Genomic DNA, 25,446 nt, shown 5'->3' on the forward strand with positions numbered 1-25,446 from the left:
CTTACGACTTATTAATTACCAAGTTTGCCATACCGCAATCAAATCGTTGTTGGCAGCATCGTATATTCGGGTATTTTTAATTTTGCACCGCCTCCGAAAACTTTGAAATGTATTTGGTATCCTATTTAATAATTAAGTAGATATTATTAATAGCTATGGAATATTGATATAAATGAAATAGAAATTATTTTACACTTTTTAGTGCATTTCGAAGTCGGATTTGTTTTTTGTTAAAAATTATCTTATATAACCTCAAGTGACTACCGTGAATAGCCTATGTCTCGAAATATGTACGAATCAAGGCAGGGTCTTTGTTAGTTTTCACTAGGATCGGTTCTAGCACATGCATGTCATAAATAACCTAACGGTTTCTCATCGCCGCTCACGATGAATAAAGAAAGTAAGAGAGAACGAAAACTACTTTTCGTTCACCACCCCTTTCGTTCGAGGGTTCTCGGGCGATCGACGCGTAACATTTAGTCGCTTAAAAGAACTGCTACAGTGCGGATCGCGATCGACGACACGGTTCGTTCGCGTTTTTTGAGATAAGCTATCGAATGGTGCATTGCTAAGTAAAATCGGCTCAAGGGCACTTTTGACCATCTTATCCTGCTATACTCTTTACCTGGCTCTTCCGCTTTTGAACACTTTTTAATTCTTTTTTGGCACAAACACCTACACCGTACGTCAATAAAAATATGATTGAACTTAGCTTCAATATCGAAACTATTTCACTTTTAGCTTCAGTGCGTACTCTTATCGACTGCGTGCTCTTATAACAGCTTATCCTACTTCAACAACGTATTCATCTTTTTTGCCTACATCTCAAAGATGCTTGATTAAACACGTTCTTGCCTGGAACGTCGAAGTTCTTTTTTTTCTTCCATTCGAAAGCTCCGAGGAACGTTTCCTGTATTTTCCGAGATTTTCTTCTTTCATTCCAACATTCGTCCCTTTGTTCTTATGATTTTTTGTTCTCCCTGCGATTGTTTTGTAGTTTTTCTGGAAACACTGTTTTGAACGACTTGAAAAATGAATGGGAGGATCATAACAGAGGTGAGGAAATGAAATCATGAATGATAGAATACTTATTATTGTGTTATTATTTGAAAATTTATCCAAGGGATATGACACGTGTCATTTTTTTTTTCTTAGCAAAATTGCTTTGAAACGTGTGAATGAGCTTGCAAAGTGTATTCGGACTATTTAATCTAACGAGATGGTTAACGATTTGTCGCAGGTAGCCAAGCTGTTCTCTTACACGTGGACTATGGGCGTGTTTCTATGCAAGTCGGTGCATTATATCCAGAGCGTATCGGTTATTTGCTCGGTTGTCATGTTAACCTCAACGTCGATCGAAAGGTAAATCTTACATTATTATTTCCTTTAAACTACCCATTATTTAACCTAATATCGTACCTATCTCCACTTCCAAGTTAAATCATATTAAAATAAAAAAAATTCCATCCAATATTTTTTATAAAGAAACTTTATCTTTAATCAAAGTTGTATTTTCTTAGGTATCTTTAGGACAACAAAAAATGTGAAATTTGTTACAAAAGTCTTCCGATTTATTAAACCTATCGTTAAAACAATTATTTGTTTACGTAAAAACTTAGAGATTAACTGGAAGACAAAATTATGACACTTTTGCATTGCTCGATGTTCGTAAGAAAAGGAGAATAAAAACATGTAGGAAGAATAAAAACGTTTAACGTAACGTCGTTTCACATTCAAGGAGTACAGTTTCACCTACAATTAATTAGCGAACTCAAACGAGTTGTCAGAATTTCTCCTTATTTATAGCCGTATTTTCGAAAGCCCCCCCCCCCCCCCCCCCCCCCCCCACCCTAGGGCAACCAAACTTCGGATTTATAGTAATTGAGGGATGAGAAATCGAATGAGACCACTTTGAAAGCTGGCAAATAAACCGTTCTCGAGATATACCAGATATTCGAAAAGTGTGGGACCCCCCTATTATCTCGATAAGAACGCATTTCCACGGAAAATTACTAAAACAAAAGTTGTAGGGATCGTAAAGTATTATCTAGTAGTGACCTTGAACTTGACCTTGGAGGTTATTTGTAGGTCAAATCAAATTTTTTAAATGGAAACCTCAATTTTTTCAGAATCATTTTGCGTGAAAGTGCGTTCTTTTCGAGATAATAGGGGCGTCCCACGCTTTTCCAATGCCCTGCATGAAATATACTCATCTTCCTTAAAATCAGACTGCACATGCGCAGAAGAAAGTGAGGCTGCGTAATGACTCTTTTGCTCACTCGTCACTCTTCCACCAACTCTTAAGCGCTCAACTTTCGAACTTTAAAGCTTTTATTCTTTGATTTTGATTTTAGTTTTTCTCTTCCTCAATTACTATAAATCCAAAGTTTGGGTGTCCTATGGTGGAGGGGCCTTTCAGAAGTTTCCCCATATTTTCCATCGATGGCACTGTCTGCCTGCGTAGTTGGAAATGTTCGTTCTATGTATCATGAAACGTGGCTATTAGTTTCAAAATTATTTAAATCCCATAGATCTTTTCTAATGTCCTCTCTCTTTCCCGGCAAGATTAATAAATCCGAAGGATTATAAATTTCACGAGGATTAGGTGGCAGTTTCAATAACATGCCCCTATTATGTATTACACTGTTCATATCTAATAATGATTTCAGGGTCTATCCAGTTTAACTTTAATAATTATTTACAATCTCTAAATATTTCAATCACATTTTTATTTTCTAATTCAAGATATAGCGACAATTCATCCGCAGATCATTTAAGTTTAAATGAAATGTAATCAACGTAAAGTTGTTTAGAGATTTTCTTCATCGTAAATCGTTTCCTTTCAATTTCACGCGAAGAAGAATTCGCTGCTCGAATCTACCTAAAAGTTTACGTTCGTTGGCGTAGTTTCAACAAAATTCGTTCCTATCTTTATTTTAGCACGTTTCGAAGGCAGTTAACACAGGGAAAGAGGAGCAGGATTTGTCTTTTCCATTTCAAATAAGATTCCAAGGGAGTTGAGAATGCCAGATGTTTTCTTTCCTTTTCCACTTTCCTTCACACCGAATTCATCGTAAGACTTATTTAACATGTTCATAATACAAATATTTTACACCTTTCAATGTCAATTTTTTAAGATTTGTGAATTTATGATTCCTCGGGAGGAAGCTGTTATTTCGGTTCACTGCTCATGTTTTCTTTTAGTAGAGAAGCCAAGAAATAGGCCTCCAAGATGATCAAGATACGTGATTTAACGTCCTTTCTCCCGTCACGCTTAAAATTTATTTGATTTCAGGGGAAACTGAACCACCTTATCGACGAGTTTCTCTTCCACACCGCTGAATTGATTGCTCTTTCATTGTTTTTCGCCTTTCCCTTTATAACTCTTTTGTGGTGTAAATGAAACAAATAAATTTTGCAAACAATAACTGCGATTGCTGTATTAATTTATAAACTGTACTCGTCTAAAAATGATCAATATTGCAACTTTATTGTAATTCTACAAGTAGACTTTATTGTACCCTCGGACGGCAGACCATGGAGAGAGCCTAATTTTAATACATTTATTGGATTTCATATGGAATTTGCGGCTATCAAAGTATTATATTAAGCGATCAAAATTAAATACGGTTCGTAAAATTCATATTCGTCAATTGGATAATCGATCAGACTAAATAGAATTTATTCTTGACAGTGCGGCTTTGCCAATCATTATTAAATGATACGTAATTTTGCTAGTTTAATTCGTTTGCATTCGGCGACGAGGGTGGGCTGATTCACAGTCGGTACAGAAATCTCCAGCTACTTTGTATTCATGGTCCCGTTTAATTGAAAAAGATCCGGATAATCGCTGCACTCGCTTCTTTTTTTTCGTTTAATTGGCTGTTAGATATTAAAATACAATATTACAGCGAGAGGATTAGACCTCAATCCAAGTTTCCATCGATACAATAGTTATCGTTTTTTCGTTCTTTCAAACACTCTGTATTTTCAAGTCAATAGGTCCTTTTACCCGTAGCAGCAATAAGACCCAAGGAATCCTGTCGAGTAATTTTAGTTTATTACTAGTCACATCTGGTTTTCAGGACCTTTAACCTTAGCAGTAGTCTTTTGTTTGCAGTTTTCTATTCATGTCGAGGTATTGCTTGGTTTATTACTTGCTATGCTCATTTCGTTTTCCATTTCCACCCGAATTTGTCTAGCCAATAGAAAATTAGAAACTGTTTCCCTCACCCATTTCACGGAAAATTGTACGCCCACTCCGAGCCTTCGAAAAACAGAAGAAATCTTCAAAGAGTCATTCTCGAAACAACTTTCATACAAGTATTCAGCAAATAAAATCTAGTCGATATACAAACGTGTTCGAAGTCAATCATTTAATTAGATACAATCCACTTATATAAGTGTGGAAAAAATTACTTTGCTCTATTGCCGCCTTTTCACCATTGCCACCTGTGTTCCGTTCTAGGGAAAACGCAGTACGAGGATTTCGAAAGTTAATTTATGACGGTTTCGCGACGGTACAACTATTTTTGAGTAAACCTTGTAATATTGTCGGCAATAGTAGTTTCCCTTTTTTCAACAATGAAGTTAGAGTTTTATTTTCGTTTCGGTCTCAATGGTTAAAACACGTCATAAATTGAGTCTTTCCGAAGGGTAATTCGACAGCGGTCGTCTAACGGTACGAGGCCTTCGAAGGCCAACCTGGATGGAAAAACCCTGGTGCGGCGTTGTCGAACTTTCGAGGTCCTCCGATACCTCAGATATTACTCCACCCTCTCCTGGACGAAATCGCGCTAAGGGCGTAAGGAGGGGCGGACTCGGTACTCAGGGGACATGCTGATTGGAAACTCAGCTTTTCGGAAAAAGCCAATCAACGTAGTCTCCCCGCTAAACGAGAAAAAATCGAGACGTTAAAAACGGCGACATTCGAACGCGACGGACACTTACGCACTTTTTTCGGGGTCATACGTTTCATTCGGTCAACGTTCATGACCAAGAAATATCAGACCATCGTAATCGTAATTTTCAACTATTGTTTCAAAATTAATTTGGCGAAACAACGCGTCGTGACGGACTACTAGCCATCAGACTCTTCCAAGACTTACAACTTCGAAAAGACGCATGAAATCCGTCGGCATTCATTCGCGACGCACTGACAGACATCGCTCGGTCCATCACCAACCTGCATGCTCTATAATCTCGGGAATTTAATATTTCACTATAGTTCATTCGACAATTATTTTTCAACTGCAAAAAAGTTAAATTGGAATTAAAAATTCCATCAGTGTGTTTCAGGTATTTCGCGATAATTCATCCGATGAAAGCGCAATACAGGAGCACGATAAGCTAGACCCGTAAGGTGGTGATTACAATTTGGGTGGCATCGTTCTTTCTTGGTATTCCAATGATTTTCGTTCAGGTAAATGTATCAATATCTTCATTTCTATTTCATTTATTTTATTTAATATTTTCGAGCGATGAATTCATATAATCGTTAGAAACGTCAGCTCATACTTCATTTAGAGAAATTGGTAGTTTACGCAAATATGTACGAGATAGCGTTGCCCATCAACAGAAATCGACGTGTATTTGACTGATGTTTTCTAGCGAGAAACCTCTGTTTATCGAACCATTAAGAAGCTATTTCCGCTCAATATGAAGTAAACAGGGAGTAAAAAATCGGGTGAAATTATGCATCGAATGGATTTTGTAAAGGAAAAGAAGCTTTCTTCGTAGTATCTTCCATAGGTGTTTAAACACTCCCTTTGTTGCTCTTCTCTTATTACTTCTGGAAACGACTTGCATCGACCTTCATTTACACATCAACTTGTCAATTTAAATTCGTTCGTTCAACATAGAAACATCAATGAGCGGATTTTAAATGGGATCACTTTTTCTTCTTGAAAGAAAGGACGAACAAAGGGAGGAAAGCGTCCGACGCGGAATACAATGCCCGATAGTTCTCGAAGGTTGCTTTATCACGTGAACGTGCAAAATAAGTTCTTGTAAAGATTAACTTTTCCTGTATTCCTTTTTGATTTTACAACCGACAATTTCACTTTCGCGCGACAGTAAACTTTATTTTCTCGTCTTTTAATCCTCACACAATAGCTTTAAATTTTGCGCCTCGCCGTCCTAACAACTCGAAGATATGTCATAAACCTGGAGTCCTGAAAGGTCGGCCAGCAACACGTGCATAACGGTGTTTGTCGACAAGGGTCAACCTGAAGAAAACCATGTCATGTCGTCAAACCTTCGAGAACCCCCTCCTCTCGCAGAGCAACACAAACCTCTCCAAGAGGGGTGGCCAAAGGGCGTATACGCGAGTCCACAAATTTTTGAAAGACGTTGATTGGAAAACGCAGAAAATCAGCAACACCTTTAACAGCACTCCGAGGTGCCACGGTGACCATCAACCTGTTCGCCAGGCACAATTCCTTCAAACGTTGCACAGAAAGGACCTCGAAAGTTTTCTTTTATATCGAATCAGTGCAGTGGCATAAGAATTCGGCCAAAAATAACGACTCCTCACGTCGACCAGTCGAGACGTCAGTCAACTGCTTTAATTCGAACATCGTTCGGTTCAAACCAAGTGACAAACGAAATCGGTCACATAATCAACGCACCCGATCACTATTTCGATCAAACCAAACGCAATCGCTTAAAGTATCCAATATTAATTTGGCGGATACGTGTTGTGGAAGGTCGCGTACTGAAAAGTTTACTTGGGCTTTACAACCCCAATAAGGACAATAATCCGTGCGGCAATAAACAACACCAGTTTCTATGCGACACGAAGAAACAAATTAATGAATGATGTAGAAAAGTGAGTCGTGTGTCTCCTGCAGAAAGTAGCAGAAATAAGGCGATAAATATCGTTCTTGTCATTTGTATTTAAATTGCACATGCAATTTAAAGTCCCAACTCCAGACTAATTAAAATTCAAAATTATGTGTTTGCAAAATTTAAGTTTGTCTAAAATTTAAGCCTCCCTAACTAATTAATTATAATAACAACATAAATTGAGCTTTAATCATTGTTGAACATAGTTTGATAAAAGTATTTACTATTACATCGAAAAGTTTCTGTTTGTGTAAATGTAGCGAGGGTTAAATGGGGAGGTAACCTTATTGTTTCGATATTTTGCGAGACCGCAAGATCTCGTCCAACGATTTGTATCAAAGCAGCCGAAAAACGGGAACGGGAGCGCGAGGTATCTCGTCCAAAGCATATCGTGAATGAAATCACGTGGCGAGATATCTTGTCCGATGCGAAGGGGTTAAGGGAACTTTGTCTTATTAAGTTGCTCACAGGTTCCAGGTAAATGATAGAACTTGATAATTAGTATGTTGACAAGTATTAGGTTAATAGTTAAAATGTTCTAATTTTCTAAGAGTATCTTTGGCTATTTGTTTTCATTATTTTCTTTACAATAATTTCACTAATATTTGTTTATTACTGAAACGTGGTTCGTGGTGATAATGAAATAATTAGTAGTATAATTATTCGAAGCACGAGTTCACCCTTTAGCAATTAACATTCTGTTAACACTGGGAAATGGTTAGAAGTCGAGTCACGAGGTGGAAACTCGTTCATTTTAGAGTCTCGATGGTAGTGGGAATTAATAAAAGTCCGATACTGTTTCTATCGTAGGAAGGTTCGGTTCATAAGAGACAATTTGCCTAAGGTCTATGCAAACTTATTGTGCATTACAAGCAGCATTTTCGAATAAATAAGACAAAATCTTCTTGTTTATGCTAATGGTGTCCTAAACGACGTCGTTGTTCATCCAATTCTCCTCATTTTCAATATTCCCTTTGAACAGTTTTTATTACTTTCGTCTGACATCGATAGTTCAAACTACTGAGACGTTTTAGTTCAAATATTTTTGATTAACTGCCTTAGTGGTCATTGGTGATCGATTTCCCAAATTAATCAACCATATCCTTAATAACACTCTAATTACACATGACCACAATTGGACATTATTTCAAATAATTTTGTAACTCAAATTTCGACTAAAGCGAAAATATTCAAGCATAAAAAATTAATTATTTATTCGCGTAATTAAAATAACAGAAAATATCAAACTTTATTTCAGATAAAAGTGTCTTTAAATTGGAAATTATTTGCTATTTGAAATAATTTATTTTTATTCGAGATGTGTATTCAGAGATCTATAAATTTTCATGTTTGATTCAAAATGTGTATCAGAAGGTTATTTGGAATAATGTCCAACTATTCCAATGTAGTAGTCAACGTACTAATATAATTTCTAATCATGGAATATAATTAAAATTTATTCAACTGTCATGTCCGGAAAATTTTGCAAATTTGTCCACCACACGTTCCCTTATTAAGCCTTCGGGTTATAGGGGTCTCCTCATGTAAGGAGCGTGAGGGGGATAAATCACTTCTACATAATTTCGATTTTCTCCTCAACTCTGTGCTTTCCCATCAAGCCTTCGGGTTGTAAGAGACTTCTTCATGTGGGAAATGCACAGGGAAGAGTTTGAGTTTATAATTATTCTACTTTGTCTTTTTTATCCTTTCATTTCTCTTCATATTTCTCAATTCTTTTCTTCAGTTAAAACCCCTCCTTGAAACTATCGTCGTGCTCAACTGCGTAGTAACAGAATTCGGGACAGAAAAACTCGGTTTCGACCGAGGAGAGGTATCGTAAACAGCGTTCGCTGCGCAGTTAGCCAGTGCTTCGCATTATAGGGGTCTCCTCAGGTTAACTGCGCAAAAGCGTAAAAATCAATTCATCTTTTAGATTTTCAACCGATACTCTCCTCTTTTTTACGCGTAGGCGCCAGTCGGTCCCAAACCCGATCGTATGTGCGAATTGAGTGTTGGAATGAAAGTATGAAATAGCATGAAATTCAAATATTCGAATGAGTGCAAAGGGCGAGGATAGAGAACCCTCACCAGCGAACGTTAGCAACATGCGAGAACTGTTTAGAGACGAAGGGTCACACAGGGGAATAAAAGTCATTGTATCGAATTCCAAGATTTACCTGAAACTAAGACCCAACGGTATGATTTTGAACAGAAAGAACGTTCTCGAACAAAGTTCGCTGCGAGTACAGGAATGAATATTCGGATATCGAACAATTGAATACTATTGAAATTATCAGTTGAATCATCGCATGCTATTAGGATTTTTAACGAACAACTTGCGCTACCACCGCAATTCGTATTGTTGATCGATTTCTTGGCGAGCAAAATGATTATGGACAAGCCAATTGTTATTTAGGGAACCTCGTGATAGCCGGTCCATTATTCATACGTAATAGTACAACACATATAGTTCATGTTTGTAATTACTCGCATATTTGTTGTTCAGTAAGACTGATTTAAACTGTTAATAGATATTCGCATCGTTGTTAGCTAATATACGAAATTATCGAAAGCATGGAACATTCCAGAAATTCTACGGCGTAGAAACACCGAAAAGCCGTTAGACAAAGATGGAACACCAAGAAAGAGAGAAAGCATGATTTAAAGGAATTTAGCTGGCACGCGCTTTCAGCCAATAGCGACGCACGCGACGCTGTCGTCACGCGCTATGATTTGCCGAAATGTCCCCACGCAGGACATCGTCCTCGCGACGGGCCCTTCAGGCTAGGATCGCGATCGATTCTGATTACTCTCCGTCGAACAATCGAGTAAGTCGTGACGGGAGCCCGTGCATTAAGAGATAGAGTTGTCGATTGTATTTCGTTGTAATTTAGCTGCGCGGCAAGTCCTACGAATTAGGCAGAGTGTCGTGAGGGTGAAATTCCGAATACGCGGCAAAGACTCAGAGACGCGCACGTTAAATTCATTTCACACTATTAGAATTCTGTCTTTTCCTCTTTCTTTTAATCCGTTGATCGCGTAATTCTCGTATTAAATTCAATCGCGTTAATTATTCCATTTTCTGAATTTGTAATCGTCTTGTGATACGTCTACTTAATTTTGCAATAAACGACAACCGGGTGCGCGACAACAGTGTTAGTGCGACACCAACCTCTCATCTTTCTTGGTGTTCCAGATCAACCAGCGATTATTCAACGATATCATAGCGAACCTCAGAGCGATTTTTGTCGTATATTATATTCTACAGTTTCACGGTAAGCCTGTTCAGTACTAATTTGTCGAGTACGGCAAAACGGGCGATCTATTAAGCCCTTTCGGGGGTTGTAAGAGTCTCTTCATTTTAGATCGTCTCGTTTCCACATTCAGGTACCGATCATAGTTTATTTCGCTATCTTAATATTCCGAATTTTGAATCATCGCGAGTTTGTGTGTGACGATTGCTTCGACTACGATACTTTACCAGGAACGACCTGTAAAGCCCTTTCGGGGGTTGTAAGAGTCTCTTCGTTTAGGTCGTTACCTAGCGGATAGAAACCGCCAAAAACCTTAATTTTCTATTATATTTGGTCGAGGCAGTCGTCCTTCATTAAGAACATATAATTTTTTACATTTCAAATCCGGTTAATGTTATATTAGAAGGTCTCATTGTAAACCAAAGGCTAAACATCTTTTTCCGATTTCATTTATATTTATATCAAACAATAGGTTAAGCATCTTTACCCTTGTAAATCAGTATTGTTTTAATTGAATTCATTTAATAGTAATTAACAGTATTCAAATAGAATCATTTCAGTACTCAAACAATAGTCATTTCAAATTCAGTTTCTGTTAGCTTCAATAATTATTTTGAATTAAAATTACTTTCTTTTTGCACACTAAACTGTATTAATATTTCTTTCAAATTCCGTTTTGTATCATTTCCTTTATCATTCTATATTTCAAATCCACGCACCCCAACACATAGGTTTCAAGGAGGGACCCGTATGGGACCCAGAACACTGACGAACCCAACGGAAATAATTACTATCTAAAGGGTATAGCAGGATAAGATGGTCAAAAGTGCCCTTGAGCCGAATTTGCTTCGCAATGCACCATTCGATAGCATATCCCAAAAAACCATGGTACACCAAGTTTCAACCCTGTACCTCAACCGGGAGGGTAGTTACAGGGTAAGAAAGAAAAAGTAGTTTTTGCCATATTTTCCCTATTTAATGGCATTCAAAAAATCTGAAAAAATTCTAGAATATTCTAGCCATGTTTCTTTATGATTGTGAATTTTCTCAGATTTTTCGGTTGCAAATCCTAGGCGTGAAAAATCAAAAACGCAAAAAAAAGTCGAAAAATAGAGATTTCGGGTAGAAGCTTTCGAGACACTAGATTTTTACTTTTACAGTAGTTAGATATTAGCATGACTGGTGTCCTCAATTTTTTTCAGATTTTTCATTCTGGTGCGTCAAACCGAAAAAAATCAAAAACCGATATTTTCGACATATTTCGTGCGATAACATGAGAAATACTTTCAATTTTTACATTTCCTTTACACACTTAGTGCATTATGTGATTTCGAACATTTTTGCACTGGATGCAGTAAAATCTGAATGGAGAGAGTGAAGTTATTATAAATAATTGAAAATTACGCACCTTATCCTCTAAAATATTAGAAAGTTTTTCAACGTCGCCGATGGATAAGTCGGTAAGGTGTCCGACTATGGAACCGCTGGAAACTTTTTTGTCACGAGTTCGCGCCCCATGAATGTACAATTCTATTTTTTGTCATAAAACAATTTTTTTTTAAATTATTAATCACATAAGAATACACAATAATCATTTAATAACGTATGAAAATAATTTTGAAATATTTTATTCAACTTATTCCACTTATTTTTATGTATACTTAATAATAAAATATTTCAAAATTATTTTCATACGTTATTAAATGATTATTGTGTATTCTTATGTGATTAATAATTTAAAAAAAAATTGTTTTATGACAAAAAATAGAATTGTACATTCATGGGGCGCGAACTCGTGACAAAAAAGTTTCCAGCGGTTCCATAGTCGGACACCTTACCGACTTATCCATCGGCGACGTTGAAAAACTTTCTAATATTTTAGAGGATAAGGTGCGTAATTTTCAATTATTTATAATAACTTCACTCTCTCCATTCAGATTTTACTGCATCCAGTGCAAAAATGTTCGAAATCACATAATGCACTAAATGTGTAAAGGAAATGTAAAAATTGAAAGTATTTCTCATGTTATCGCACGAAATATGTCGAAAATATCGGTTTTTGATTTTTTTCGGTTTGACGCACCAGAATGAAAAATCTGAAAAAAATTGAGGACACCAGTCATGCTAATATCTAACTACTGTAAAAGTAAAAATCTAGTGTCTCGAAAGCTTCTACCCGAAATCTCTATTTTTCGACTTTTTTTTGCGTTTTTGATTTTTCACGCCTAGGATTTGCAACCGAAAAATCTGAGAAAATTCACAATCATAAAGAAACATGGCTAGAATATTCTAGAATTTTTTCAGATTTTTTGAATGCCATTAAATACGGAAAATATGGCAAAAACTACTTTTTCTTTCTTACCCTGTAACTACCCTCCCGGTTGAGGTACAGGGTTGAAACTTGGTGTACCATGGTTTTTTGGGATATGCTATCGAATGGTGCATTGCGAAGCAAATTCGGCTCAAGGGCACTTTTGACCATCTTATCCTGCTATACCCTTTCCGTCTTTTAATTTGTTCTGACCGTAGTGGACGCCACCGCGTCATACGCGGTCAGAACTGGTGGCAGCGATACCTTTCTCATCGCCCAAAAATAAGAGGAATCAAGTTCAATATTTTCCATCTTAATTATTTTTCTTCTTTTATGTTGCGCGCTCGCTCTCTCGCCACGCGCAACGTAACATAACATTAAATTCCCAAAGAATATAATGAACTCACTCGTAGTCTAAAATTAAAGAGCTTGAACGTCATTGTCCAGTTGAAAACAATTTCTAAACATCCCTTATCGATTGACGAAGTTAGCCCCTGTGGTTTGGGGGATAGAATACAGCCACAGTATTCCTTGCTTGTCGTAACAGGAAACTAAAAGGGATCGAAGTTAGGCAGAACTTTCAGAAACTGTAATAATTGCGAAAATTAACGAGATACTCACACTAATAAATGAAACAAAAGTTGATCAAGATTGTTACGTGGCCGACGGCTTGGCAGCGCGCGTGGCTATCAGAGGCTTTCTGATTGGCGGCCGCGTAACTTATTTTATTATCAATACAACCCGAGCGGTAAGATTGTATTGTGGTAGGAACTGTCACAAGGTTTCACTGGGTTTAAAGGAGAATGCTAATGTGGGTTTGACACAGCAATGTATATATTCTACAATCTTGGTCTATTACAGATGTTGTTGTCGCGAATATAGGTGTATAATGTGATATATTACCTATTTCCACTATGCTCGGTGTTCACGCACTGGCAATGCGGGGGTGTTGTGTGTGGTTGATTGTAATGCCAAATAGAAACACGACTCGCGGATTCTATAAGGTGAATGTTGCTCGAAGGGGACTTCAACCCGATCTCACTAATAGTAACCAACTCACTACCGTACACGACGTGCTCGACACGAGATGAGCTCTGGTACTGCCCCCGATCGTTGGTACGAACGGGTTTATATACTAATTAAGAAGGGTGGTCTGGTTACTATTCGAGTGATCAGGCTGGGTCCACCTGCCTCTGCGACAGTTTAGAGTGGTTGCATCTGCTATTTGATTACGGCGGACCCATTGCTTTCCCAAGTGTTTGGTTCTGCTATCGGTGGGCCTTCTGTTTATTACGAGAGTAAATGGTCGGTTTGCCCGAGAGTTTTCCTTTCCAGATGTTTAAGCTTATTTGAAAGGAGACACGTTTGATAAAAACGGTCTGTCTACGTGACAAGATAACAAATAAAAATATCCTTCTATTGCTTCCTATTTTACTTGAACCGTGAATTTTTTCAAATTCACATACATATAATTCTTGCACGATAGGTAGTGAAGATGTTGGTGACTGTGGTGGTGGTGTTCGCTATCTGCTGGGGTCCAATTCTCCGCCTACGGTGTCCTACCCTCACCGCCTATGGTGTCCTACCACGAGTGAAATGGGGAATGCACAAACATTTTAATACCGCGATCCAATTGATGGCCTTTTTTAACAGGTACATCGAGCAAATGTCCTTTTATTTTAACAATAACCAGTAAACTCTGATCTGATTGTGTTGAATAAACACTGAATTTCAGCTGCATAAATCCAATCATCTACGCATTTATTTCCTATCCGCAACTTGCGGTGGTTGGCGGATCTGTTGTTTCAAAAATAATTTTTAACAAAAAACAAATCCGACTTCGAAATGCACTAAAAAGTGTGAAATAATTTCTATTCAATTTATACCAATATTCCATAGCTATTAATAATATCTACTTAATAGTTAACTAGGATACCAAATACATTTCAAAGTTTTCGGAGGTGGCGCAAAATTAAAAACTTTTCCTCTACTAGGAAGATCCTAACTCGGGCGTCGGCAACCTATGATAAATGACCCATTTGATAATTTCAAGGAAACAATATTCAACGGGAATCAACATACCCATTGCGATTTAACTATACTGCAGTTCACGAGTGACCGCACTAACTCGCGCAGCTCACTAGGTCTAGGAAGATTTTTAATAGCGTGTGTGATTCCCCTTTACAGCTTGCTTCTTACTTTGCGTTCACATCATTTTTTTTTCGAAAAATAATAGGAATTTCATTGTATCGTGAAACTTTACAATGTCATCACCGGTTATCAGTTATCGTATGTCAAATATTTCTGCCCACCATTTATATGATCGCAAAGTATAATAAGAAACAAGCTGTAGAGGGGAATAACAAACGTTATTAAAAATCTCTCTAGAACTAGTGACTTGCGCGAATTAAGTATGGTCTCTCGCGAACTGCAGTATAGTGCATGTACATCAGGGGTGCTGCCAATTTCTGATACAGGATTGCCTCGTAATAAGCAACACGCTCGGGTCTGGCCTGTTGCTTATTACGGATCAGGTAGGCTATTCGGCTCGACTTTGTTCTCGAAACGGGACGATAGAGAACACGAGAAACAAGTGAGAGATCCGAGGTAGCGGCAAATCATAAAGTGATCGGCCGAGCAAGGATGTTATTTTTTGAACAAGGATAGAATATAGCATGTGATTCTAAACAACTTCTTCCTTTTCCAAAATGTTGGTTCGTTTTCGAATTATCAACAAAAAACACCGGCCAATCCGAGCGCGTACAGCAACTATGCCGTTGGCATAGCACAATAAAAAAACTGAACTGGTAGAATACTTTCAGTCGTTTAAAACGAATACGGAACCTAATCTCTTGTCGCCTGTCATAATGTAAAAAAGGAAATTCTAAGCATTCTAAACAACAAATAAAAATGATTGAAATGGAATAATTAATAAACGTTTGAATTGGAGGCTACATTAATGATGAAAAATTTGAAAACCATTTAAATGAAACTTTCGCATTCGTTCCTAAATTAACCTGCTACGTTGAAAGCAGATAATTGTCACTGGAAAACGGGGAAACACGTTCGGTAGAACAGCTGTTTTCATGATCGGGCCAGTAAGCTCCCCTCATTTATTGCACTTAAGTATGAATAATAGGCGAGGTGTTTGCTCATCGAATGTCCAGAATCGACACAGTGATCTAGTGGAAATTATTTGTTTTCAGCGTAGCAAGTTAATTTAGAAACGAATGGGTAAGTTTCATTTAAATTGTTTTCAAATTTTGCATCATTAGCGTAGCCTTCAATTCAAACGTTTATTAATTATACCACTTCAAACATTTTTATTTGTTGTTTAAAATCCTTAGAATTTCCTTTTTTACATTATGACAGACAATAAGAGATTAGGTTCCATATTCATTCTAAACAGCGACTAAAAATGTTCTACCAGTTCAGTTTTTTTATTGTGCTATGCCAACGGGGTGCCAAGTAGGGATGGGCAATATGTTTCGATTACTTAAATATCGATAGTTTTTTTCCTAATAATCGATTATTTTTGTCGATGTTTCTACAAATCAATTAATCGATTATCGATACTTTTTTACATAACATCGGTATTTTTTATCTCTGTGAGAAAACTGAACAGCATGATATGATAACTCGACGCGCACTATTCAATGAGCGTATAATTTTCGAGAAATGTTGTATGCTCATTGGGTATAAGTCGTGTTCCGAACTTCATTGCCAGCCCTGAAAATCTGTAATACGTAATTAGATTCCTGCAGTGGCAGTGAATTTCGGAACGCGACTAAATAAGAACGCCTTACGCATTTGTGGTATTATATTCTTGTGACTCTTATTCTATGATCTTAGATTTAAATTATCTTATCCAAATGCTCCATCTATAATTTTCTTTATCATCTCAATCCTTTTGCATCTGTTCTACTATTGCAGGTACAGTGACTTTTTATAAAGTATTGTTAGGCGGGAACCTCTGCTAGCTTGACTAGCAGAGATAACACCCTGCATCCCCTATTCCCATGGTACGGCAGCCCAGAAACTGATGACACATAGAAACATAAGAATCCGACGACTGGGCTGCTTCTTCGCGAACGAAACTGCGCAACATATTCATATATATAATAAAAAACCACACCCGGGCGGCCATTCTGCGCCAGGCGACTTCATAGCAAGGGTCACGATCGCTTAATAATAGTTAGTTCTTGTGCGAGATTTGAACCATCGTCCAAAATTCAATTATTAATTTAATAAAACGAACGCGTGTGGAAGTGATACCGTGTAGTTTTAATTGCCTCCCTGAGTTGCGACGTAACAGCACGCATAATATTTTGATGTTTATGCTGCTTATGCATATCTATCCTTAGAATACCCCATTTCCTAGATTTAATAAAAACATTTCTTCTAATCACGAAGTCAACCCTGTTGCACTTACAGTTCAAGAACTCGCAAAATACTATTACTACTTGGGGGATATTCATTAATATTCTTCGAAGTTAACATTGAATGTACGATTCTGATTTAACTATATTTTTTAGGAAAACTTAAATAAGAAAGATAGTGTAATATTTTTTGTTTACCTGTATATGCATTTTCTAGGCTACACTCTAGGAAATGTGCTCAGGGTGATGTTTCCAAAATCAGCCCAAGTAAAAAAAAATTCGATACTTTGATATTTTTTAAAAAGCATCGATGTTCAATTATCGATTTTTCAACTAATCGATTATTTTAACATCGATATTTTTGTCGAACATCGCCCATCCCTAACCAGGCCCTCCAAGCTCCACTCTTGTGATTTTGATGCAAATTTTAGGTTTACGCCTCACTACCAGGAGGTGCTGATGTCGCTTCTCCACATGCATACCTTGTATCAGTGATTGTAACATACACAACTAAAGATATCGTGACGTCATGTTCCCGCGAAATTTGTCGCGGCGATGTTTAATTGTTTCAAAAATTATAGAAACTGAAGAAATGTGGCGCACATGTCGATTAACGGTCATTGAAAGCGATAGCGTGGGCAGTAAGAGAAAACCAAGATGTATCTCAATTTTTATTTTATTTTCAATATTATTATTATTTTTTTTTTTTTTTTTTTTTTTTTTTTAAGAGGTGGAAATGCATTACGCAGACCCCCGCAACGTATTGCGGAGGGACTGTGGGACTCTCCCTCCTGCAATTATGCTGAAGGGCCTACCCACTAAAACCACCTCTGACATATGGGCCCAGACCGGAATCCGCTCATCGCATTACTTCGGTCTGGGTCCGTGGCGTGCTGGCCTGCGCAGACAGCAGGCCTCCTCTATTCTACAGGACCTGGACGGGGGTCCTGTAGACAGCCATCGACTCTCTTCGCCACCAGGACAGAGGTCGCGAACGCCGCGACCGCGTCCCACATTATTATTGTTGTTGTTATTATTGTTGTTATTGTTGTTTTTATTGTTATTGCTATTGTTATCGTTATTGTTATCGTTATCGTTATCGTTATCGTTATCGTTATCGTTATCATTATCATTATCATTATCATTATCATTATCATTATTATTATTATTATTATTGTTATTGTTATTGTTATTGTTATTATTATTGTTATTATTATTATTATTATTATTATTATTATTACTGTTACTATTTTTTTTTTTTTCGGTTCCGGGCGAGAAAGTATATAGAAGCAAAGAAAGCGTAGTGAAAGTTTTTGAGAGTGAAAAAGGGTGTGTGAAAGGAAAAGAGCGATAGAGAGCGAGTGGGGGGTGAGGGAGAGGGTTAGGAAGATTCGGGGTAGAGTGAAGGGGAGAGAAGAGAATAGGTAGGCGAGAAAAAGGGACAAAAAGAAAAAGTAAATTTAGAGGTTAGGACAACGAGGCACGGGTAACGGGAGGAATTGTTCGGGCGAGAGTGGCGACACTGGTAGTGAGGGGAGAAAGGCAGAATTTCTAGCGAGGTGGATATCCCACGTCGGTAAGGAAGAAGAAGTGAACAGGATAGGAGAAAGAAAGGACCCAGTAAGAGAGAGATGGAAGAAAAGGAGATAGGAAAGAGGGGAAGACCCACGCTGGCGGAAAGTCTAAAAAGGCAGGGGAGGGAGAGAAGTGCAAGCATGGGGAGTGTAGAGGAATTGTGGAAAAGAAAGAGGGAGAGTATAGGTGGTGAGGGCGAAGGGGGGAAGGAGGAGGAGGGATTGATATTTAGGAAAAGCCAAAAAACAGAAAGATCTCCGAAGGAGCAGGAGCAGGGAAGCAGGGTAGAGCTTCGGGGCCTGCTGACGGAGATAAAGGATAAAATGAGAAAAGGACTAAAAGAGGTAGGGAAGGAGATAAGGGAGGAGATGGAAAAACTAAAAGAGGAAATTAAGAAAAGAGAGGAACAATGGGAGGAAGAGAGGAAAGGGATGTGGGAAAAAATGGGGGATATAAGTAAGAGACTGGAAGAAATAGAAGGAAAGGGAAAAGAGATTAAGGAACTAGAAGTGAGAGTAAAGCAGATAGAGATGGGGGAGAACCGTGGAGAGGGGCAGAGAGGAGAAGAGAAGGAGATAAGGGATAGGGTGAGAGGGATAGAGAAAAAATTGGAGGCAAAAGAAAGAGAGGAAAGAAAGAGAAATCTGGTAATAAAAGGAGTAAAGGTAGGAAAAGGGGGAATCAGGAAAGAAGCCGAAAGAATATTAAGAGACATAGGAGCGGAGGGAGAAATAGAGGGGGTAAGAAAGATAGGGGCGGAGGGAAAAGAGGGGGAGGTGAAAATGATATGGGTAAAAATGAAAACAACAGAGCAAAAATGGGAGGTGATGGATAAGAAAAAGAAGCTAAGGGGCAGGGAGGTGAGGATAGAAGAGGATTTAACTTGGGATGAAAGGAGGACGCAATGGAAATTAAGGAGAATAGCAGGAGAAGAAAGCAGTAAGGGGAAGAACGTATAGGTAGGCAGAGGAAGGATAAGAATAGAAGGGAAGTGGTGGAGCTGGGATGAAGAGAAAGAAAGATTAATAGGCGAGGGAGAGGGAGGGGAAAGAGAAAGACAGAAGGAAAGAGGGGCAGGGGGAGAAAAAAGAGGAGAGTGATGGAAAAGGAGCAGAAAGAGAGAGTAGGTAGGAAGAGGGAGAGGGGAAGAGGAGGGGAGGCAGAGAGAAAAGAGAAAGGAGAGAAAAGGGGACAAGACCAGGAGGGAAGAGGGGGGAGGAATATGGAAGATAGCCTTCTGGAATGTAGCGGGTCTGAAGAACAAGGACAGAGACTTTTGGCAGAGGGTAAGGGAATGGGATATAATGATATTGATGGAGACGTGGTTGGATGAAAAAGGGTGGGAAAACATGAAGGGAAAGATGCCGGGGGGATACAAATGGAGTGCGCAGGCAGCGAGTAAGAAAAACAAGAAGGGAAGGGCGAAGGAGGGGATGGTGCTGGGGATAAGAGAGGGACTAGAATTGGAGTCAGGAGGAGAGATAGAAGACAAGGGACAGGGAATAATGAAAGGCGAAGGGAAAATAGGGGGGGAGAGGTGGGAAATAATGGGAGTGTATGTAAATGGGGACATAGAAGATGAAATGGGGAAGCTGAGGGGGTGGATGGAGGAAAGGAGGGAGGGGCTAGTGAAGTTAGTTGGAGGGGACTTCAACGCAAGAACGGGGGAGGAGGGCGGGAGAATATGGGGGTAGGGGAAGAGGAGGGAGGAAGAAAGTCGAAAGACAAAAAAGTGAATGCAGAAGGAAGGAAATTATTGGAAAGGATAATGGGACAGGATGGAGTATTGGGAACGGGGGGATAAGGGGTGATGAGGATGGTGAATTTACTTACACAGGAGGGAGGGGGGATACTGTAATTGATTACGTGATAGGAGAGGAGGAAGCGTGGGAAAGGGTAGAAAAACTAGTAGTAGGAGAGGCGGTGACGTCAGACCACCACCCGCTAATAGTGGAAATCCGAGGGAGAAGGGAGGGAAGACAGGGAGGGAAGAAGAATAATAGGGGGAAAAAGAAAATGGAGTGGACGGAGGAAGCAAAGGAGAGATTTAAGGAAGAAATGAGGTGGGGAGGCGGGGAAGAAAGAGAGCTAGGACAGGAGATAGAAGAGACGACAAAGAAAATCGGGAGGGCAATAGAAAAAGGGATGGAAGGGGAAGAAGAAGAGAGAAGAGGGAGGAAAGGAAAGAGAGGGTGGTGGGACGAAGACTGCAAGGAAAGAAAAGAAGAGGTTAGGAAGGCCCTGAGGAAGTGGAGAAAAGGTGAAGAGGATAGGATGGACTACAGAAGAAAGAGAAGAGAGTATAGGCAGCTGTATGATGAAAAAAAGAGAGAGGAGACGAGAAGACTAGAGAAAGAGGTAGAGGAGGCAAGGACGGAGAGGGAAGTATGGAGAATTATAAAGTCAGAGAGAAGGAAGAGAACAGGAGTAAATGAAGGTATCGGACAAGATGAATGGAGGGAACACTTTATGGGTATGCTAGGAGGGGTGGATAGTAAAGTGGTGAGAGAAGGAAAAAGAAGAGGGGAAGAGGATGGGGAAGAGGGGATAACGAAGGAGGAGTTTGACAGGGTGATACGAAAGTTGAAGAGAAACAAGGCAGCAGGGGAGGATGGAGTCCCAAACGAAATCTGGATGTTAGGTGGGGAGGAAGCAAGAGACTGGGCATGGAAAATATGCAATAGAGTATGGAGAGGAGAAGGCTGGCCAGAAAAATGGAAAGGGGGGATTGTAGCTCCGATAAAAAAGAAGGGGTCGGGAGAAAAAGCGGAGGACTACAGGGGAGTAACGCTAATGCCGACTTTGTACAAAATTTACGCATCGGTGTTAGCAGAAAGATTGAAGGAGGATATGGAAGAGAAAGAGGTGCTACCACAATGTCAGACAGGATTCAGGAAAGGAATGGGAACAACGGAAAATATTTATGTGCTCAACTACCTAATAAATAGGCAGATAGGGAAGAAAGGAGGAGGGATGGTGGCGATGTTTGTAGACCTAAAGGCTGCATTTGACTCGATAGATAGGGAAACTCTGTTTAGGGCGATGAGGGAGAGGGGGATAAGAGAGGGAATAAGAAGAAGAGTGGAAGAAATTTATAGGGAGACATGGAGTAAGGTTAGGATAGGAGAAGATACAGGAAGAGCTTTTTGGACGGCAAAAGGGGTGAGGCAGGGGTGCCCGCTAAGTCCGTACCTATTCAATGTGCTGTTGGCGGACATAGAGGACAGATTTAAAGAGGAAGGGTGGGGAGGGATAAGAGTGGGAGGAGAGAAAGTGTTCGTCCTAACATACGCAGATGATATGGTAATTCTGGCAGAAGAGGAAGTAGGAATGGGAATGATGCTGAAAACGCTGGAAAAGTATCTAGAAGAGAAGAGACTGGTTTTGAACACCGGAAAAACAAAGATGATGAGGTTTAAAAAAGGAGGTGGCAGGAAAAAAGAATGGAGATGGATATGGAGCGGAAAGCCAATAGAGGAGGTGAAGGAGTACAAGTACCTGGGATATGTAGTGGGGAGGAACGGGACACAAGGAAAACAAATAAGAGACAGAATTAGAAGGACAGCAGCAGTGATGAGACAGGTCTGGGAGATAGGGAAGAGGAGATTTAAAGCGGACTGGGAAAGGAAGATGTGGCTGTATGATAGGTTGGTCTGGGCGGTAATGAGCTATGGGGCGGAGGTATGGGGTTGGAGGGAGAGAGAAGAGATTGAGGCGGTACAAGATAGGTACCTGAGGTGGACGCTGGGGGTGCATTGGAGGACACCGGGTTACCTAGTTCGGGTAGAGACGGGGAGAGGAAAGATAAGGAGCTGGGCAGGAAAAAGAGCATGGCACCTTGAAAGAAAAATAGAGGAGGGGGGTGGAAATGGGTGGGCAAGGAAGTGTCTGCAGGAAATAAGGGAAAGGGCGAAAAGAGGAGAGAGACTGTCAACTTGGGAGGAGGAGAGGATAGATTTTTTAAGAGAAAGAGGGGTGGAAGCAGAAGAAATGGAAAGGAGGGGAGGTTTAGGAGGTTGGGAATGGGAAGAGATAGAAAGAAGAAATAGGGAGGAACAGGAGAAGGAAAATAGTGAGAGAATAATAAACTCGAACTATAATAAGTGGTATAAGCAGGTAAAAAGCAGGGGTACGGCGGAGTACCTGAGGAAAGGATGGGGGGAGCAGGTGGCAGAGGATGGCAAGGTACAGGCTAGGGAACGAGGTGAGAGAAGGGAGATACTGGGAACCGGAGGAGAAGAGAAGATGTAGGTTATGCGAAGGGGAGGAGGAGACATGGGAGCATGTATGGGAAAGATGTGGAAGGGGAGGAGGGGGGGCGGGTAGTTGGCAGGAAAGAGTGAAGCAATTGCTGGGAGAGGAGGGGGAAGGAGAAGGATGGATGAGGGAGCTGGAGAAGGCAAGGGAAACAGGGAAAGAAAAAACAGCATAGGGAGGCGATAGGAGAGAAAGAAAAAATAAAGGAGCGAGAAAAGGGCGAATGAATGAAGGGAAGGTGTGCGAGAAGAGTGAATGGGAGGAACCGGAAACCTAGGGAGGAAATCAGGGGGTGAAATTGCTACCGGTATGCTAAGCCGCGGTTGGATATAAGGATAGAAATAAGGATAGGTGTAAGGATAAAACTAAGAATAGAAATAAAGTAGTATTAAGATAGAATTAAGATAGAATTAAGTTATAGTTAGAAAAGCGGAGAGAGAGAGGTCGAGTAGAGAAGCGAGCGATGGCGGCGAATAAGATTTTTAGCATATACGTAGTAATACGTAAGAATAAGTTTGTAAAAATAAGTGTGAAGGAATGGTAACCCCAAGGGGAATCCAATAAAACCATACATACATACATACATACATATTATTGTTACTATTTTTATTATTATTTTTATTATTTCTATTATTTTTATTATTTTTACTATTTTTATCTTTATTAGTATTATTATTCCGATTATTTAACAACATATTTTGTAAGGTTTTTTTCAGGTTTTTCCGAGTTTTTTTTCAGATTTTTGGATCATTTCTACTGAGATGCAGCAACAGCAGGTGAAGATGGAAATGAAGTAAGTACCGAATTTTTTAGAATTGTTACTGAAAACAGTAACTGTTTACATTGGTGTTTCATTAATATATTTAATTTTAATTACTAAAATGTGTCTTTAAAGAAAACGGATGAAAGTATGCAGCGTTAGAAGCTGCACCCAGCAGTACACGAGGATGTTCACCTTCCCCCAGGAGAAGAAGGATAAGAAGAGGATGATGCAGTGGGTGGAAGCATGTGACCATCCAAATTTGTTAATACTTCCACCTGAAAAACTGAAGTTCTGGGTGATATGTAGCAGCCACATTGAAGAGAAATACTTTATGAGAAAGAGGCTGACTACATCCGCAGTTCCAACACTGTACTTACTAGGTAATACTCTTACATAATTTGTGTAGCGTATGTACATAATTGTTAATGAAAATATTTATTACACAGTGTCAGAGGCTGCCTCTATTAAAATAAAGCAGCAAGAGACCCTGATGGAAATACCAGAAGAAGAAGAAGAATGTAAGTTTTCAGTTATACCTGTATACTGAAAGTACATAATAATACTTCTAACATGAAATGTATCTATAATGTTATTTAATTTTATTGTGACAGGCAAACCTGACTGCACTGGGGGAATGGATACGAAGTGTGGCATCGTGGGACACGTGGACTTCACAGCACTTCCTGGACCATCCGGAGGTTAGTGTGTTACCATGAAAAAATATTACTTTTGGTTTTACTATCTTTCTTAGTTGTAGACTGGTATATTTAACAAATATTCTTTGGCTGTTTGTAGAAATGCAATGCAACGACTTAGGCAGACTAAGTCTACAAGAAGACAAGCCATTGCATAACGCAGGTATGAATTTATATATTACTGGATGTTAGTATTAAATATTATGCATGATGATTTAAAGGGAAGTTTTATTAAGTCTTTTTTACAATTACAGATTGTGTTGTCCTTGGAAGAGAGCATCAGCGATCAGAAGCTCAGAAAGGCCATAAAGGTACGAAATAAGTATGAATATATTAGGTTAAGTAATCATAAGTGCAGGACAACACTGCAAAAAATATTGAATAAATAAAAGAATAGTTGAAGTTTTTGATTAAAACCGGTGCAATTCAATTACTTCCATTAAACATTCCTTGTCGCATTCATATCCTAAAATGAGAGAAATGTATACAATTTTTTTTCTTACTGAAAGGAAATTGTTAACATTCTACTCTTTTTTATCATTTGTACATGTTACTAGCCATGTATGAAAAGCAATCACTGTACAGAATGCCCAGGCAATATCAATCCAAAGTTGATATAATATTAAAATAATTCGGATATTTCATAGTTTGTTCCAAAACGCCAGGCATTCTATACAATGCTTGCTTCTCATACAATGCTGCTAACATGTACAACTAAAATTTTTACTTTATGTATTTCTTACGTGCATTATTTGACGCCGAAGATTGAGGTACTCCAAATCGGATACACTTTCTCGTAACTGAAGGTACTAAACATCCTCTATGTAGGGTCGAGCTCAGTGCGCCACCCTAGTATGTACATACCTTCAGTCGATATTATTCATTTGCATGTGTACATTACACTGTGTATACGGTATACATGGCAGTAATACACATGCAAACTATACACTACTTTATATAACTTTATATATCCTTTACAGAGTAATTATATTGTATGTTTCCTTCCGCAGGTAATATACTGAAGATGCTGAAGGACAACATCGTGGAGAAGCCCCTGCAGCAACGAATCTACAGCGCCGTGGCAGCGGTATGGAAGGCAGCGCGGCAGTGCAAGCGGCGGCAGATGGCAACGAAGGACCGCATCAAGAAGATAGAGCATCTCGTGCAAGTAGGTGTATGCCAAGTTTTGGAAAACTTGCCTACACGCGATGATTTCCGCCTAGATGCGCAACGAGGGAAAACCCATCTATGGACGACGCTTCACGGAAGAGGAAAAGGTATTAGCTTTAAGTATTTATAAGCAAAGTCCAAAAGCGTTCCGATATTTGTCAAAATTATTTCTTTTGCCAAGTATCGAAACGCTTCG

General features: G+C 39.1%; 1 protein-coding gene and 1 pseudogene across 2 annotated transcripts; both read left to right on the forward strand.

The window, feature by feature from the left end:
• Nucleotides 1-264: 264 nt before the first annotated feature.
• LOC143306886 (uncharacterized) lies at nt 265-15,276 on the forward strand (annotated as a pseudogene).
• An 8,004-nt stretch (nt 15,277-23,280) lies between these two features.
• LOC143306881 (uncharacterized) lies at nt 23,281-25,439 on the forward strand. 2 transcript variants are annotated; one of them, XM_076693120.1, is made up of 7 exons: nt 23,281-23,415; nt 23,518-23,765; nt 23,832-23,903; nt 23,997-24,083; nt 24,181-24,243; nt 24,335-24,391; nt 25,091-25,439. In XM_076693120.1, the coding sequence occupies exons 1-7, from the start codon at nt 23,384-23,386 to the stop codon at nt 25,378-25,380; spliced, it is 849 nt and encodes a 282-aa protein (XP_076549235.1). In that variant the 5' UTR covers nt 23,281-23,383; the 3' UTR covers nt 25,381-25,439. The 2 variants fall into 2 exon arrangements, with proteins under 2 accessions (XP_076549235.1, XP_076549236.1); XM_076693121.1 differs by lacking the exon at nt 25,091-25,439 and adding an exon at nt 24,845-24,935.
• Nucleotides 25,440-25,446: the final 7 nt, after the last annotated feature.

Source organism: Osmia lignaria, unplaced genomic scaffold (genome assembly GCF_051020975.1).
Source record: "Osmia lignaria lignaria isolate PbOS001 unplaced genomic scaffold, iyOsmLign1 scaffold0039, whole genome shotgun sequence".
NCBI lineage: Eukaryota > Metazoa > Arthropoda > Insecta > Hymenoptera > Megachilidae > Osmia > Osmia lignaria.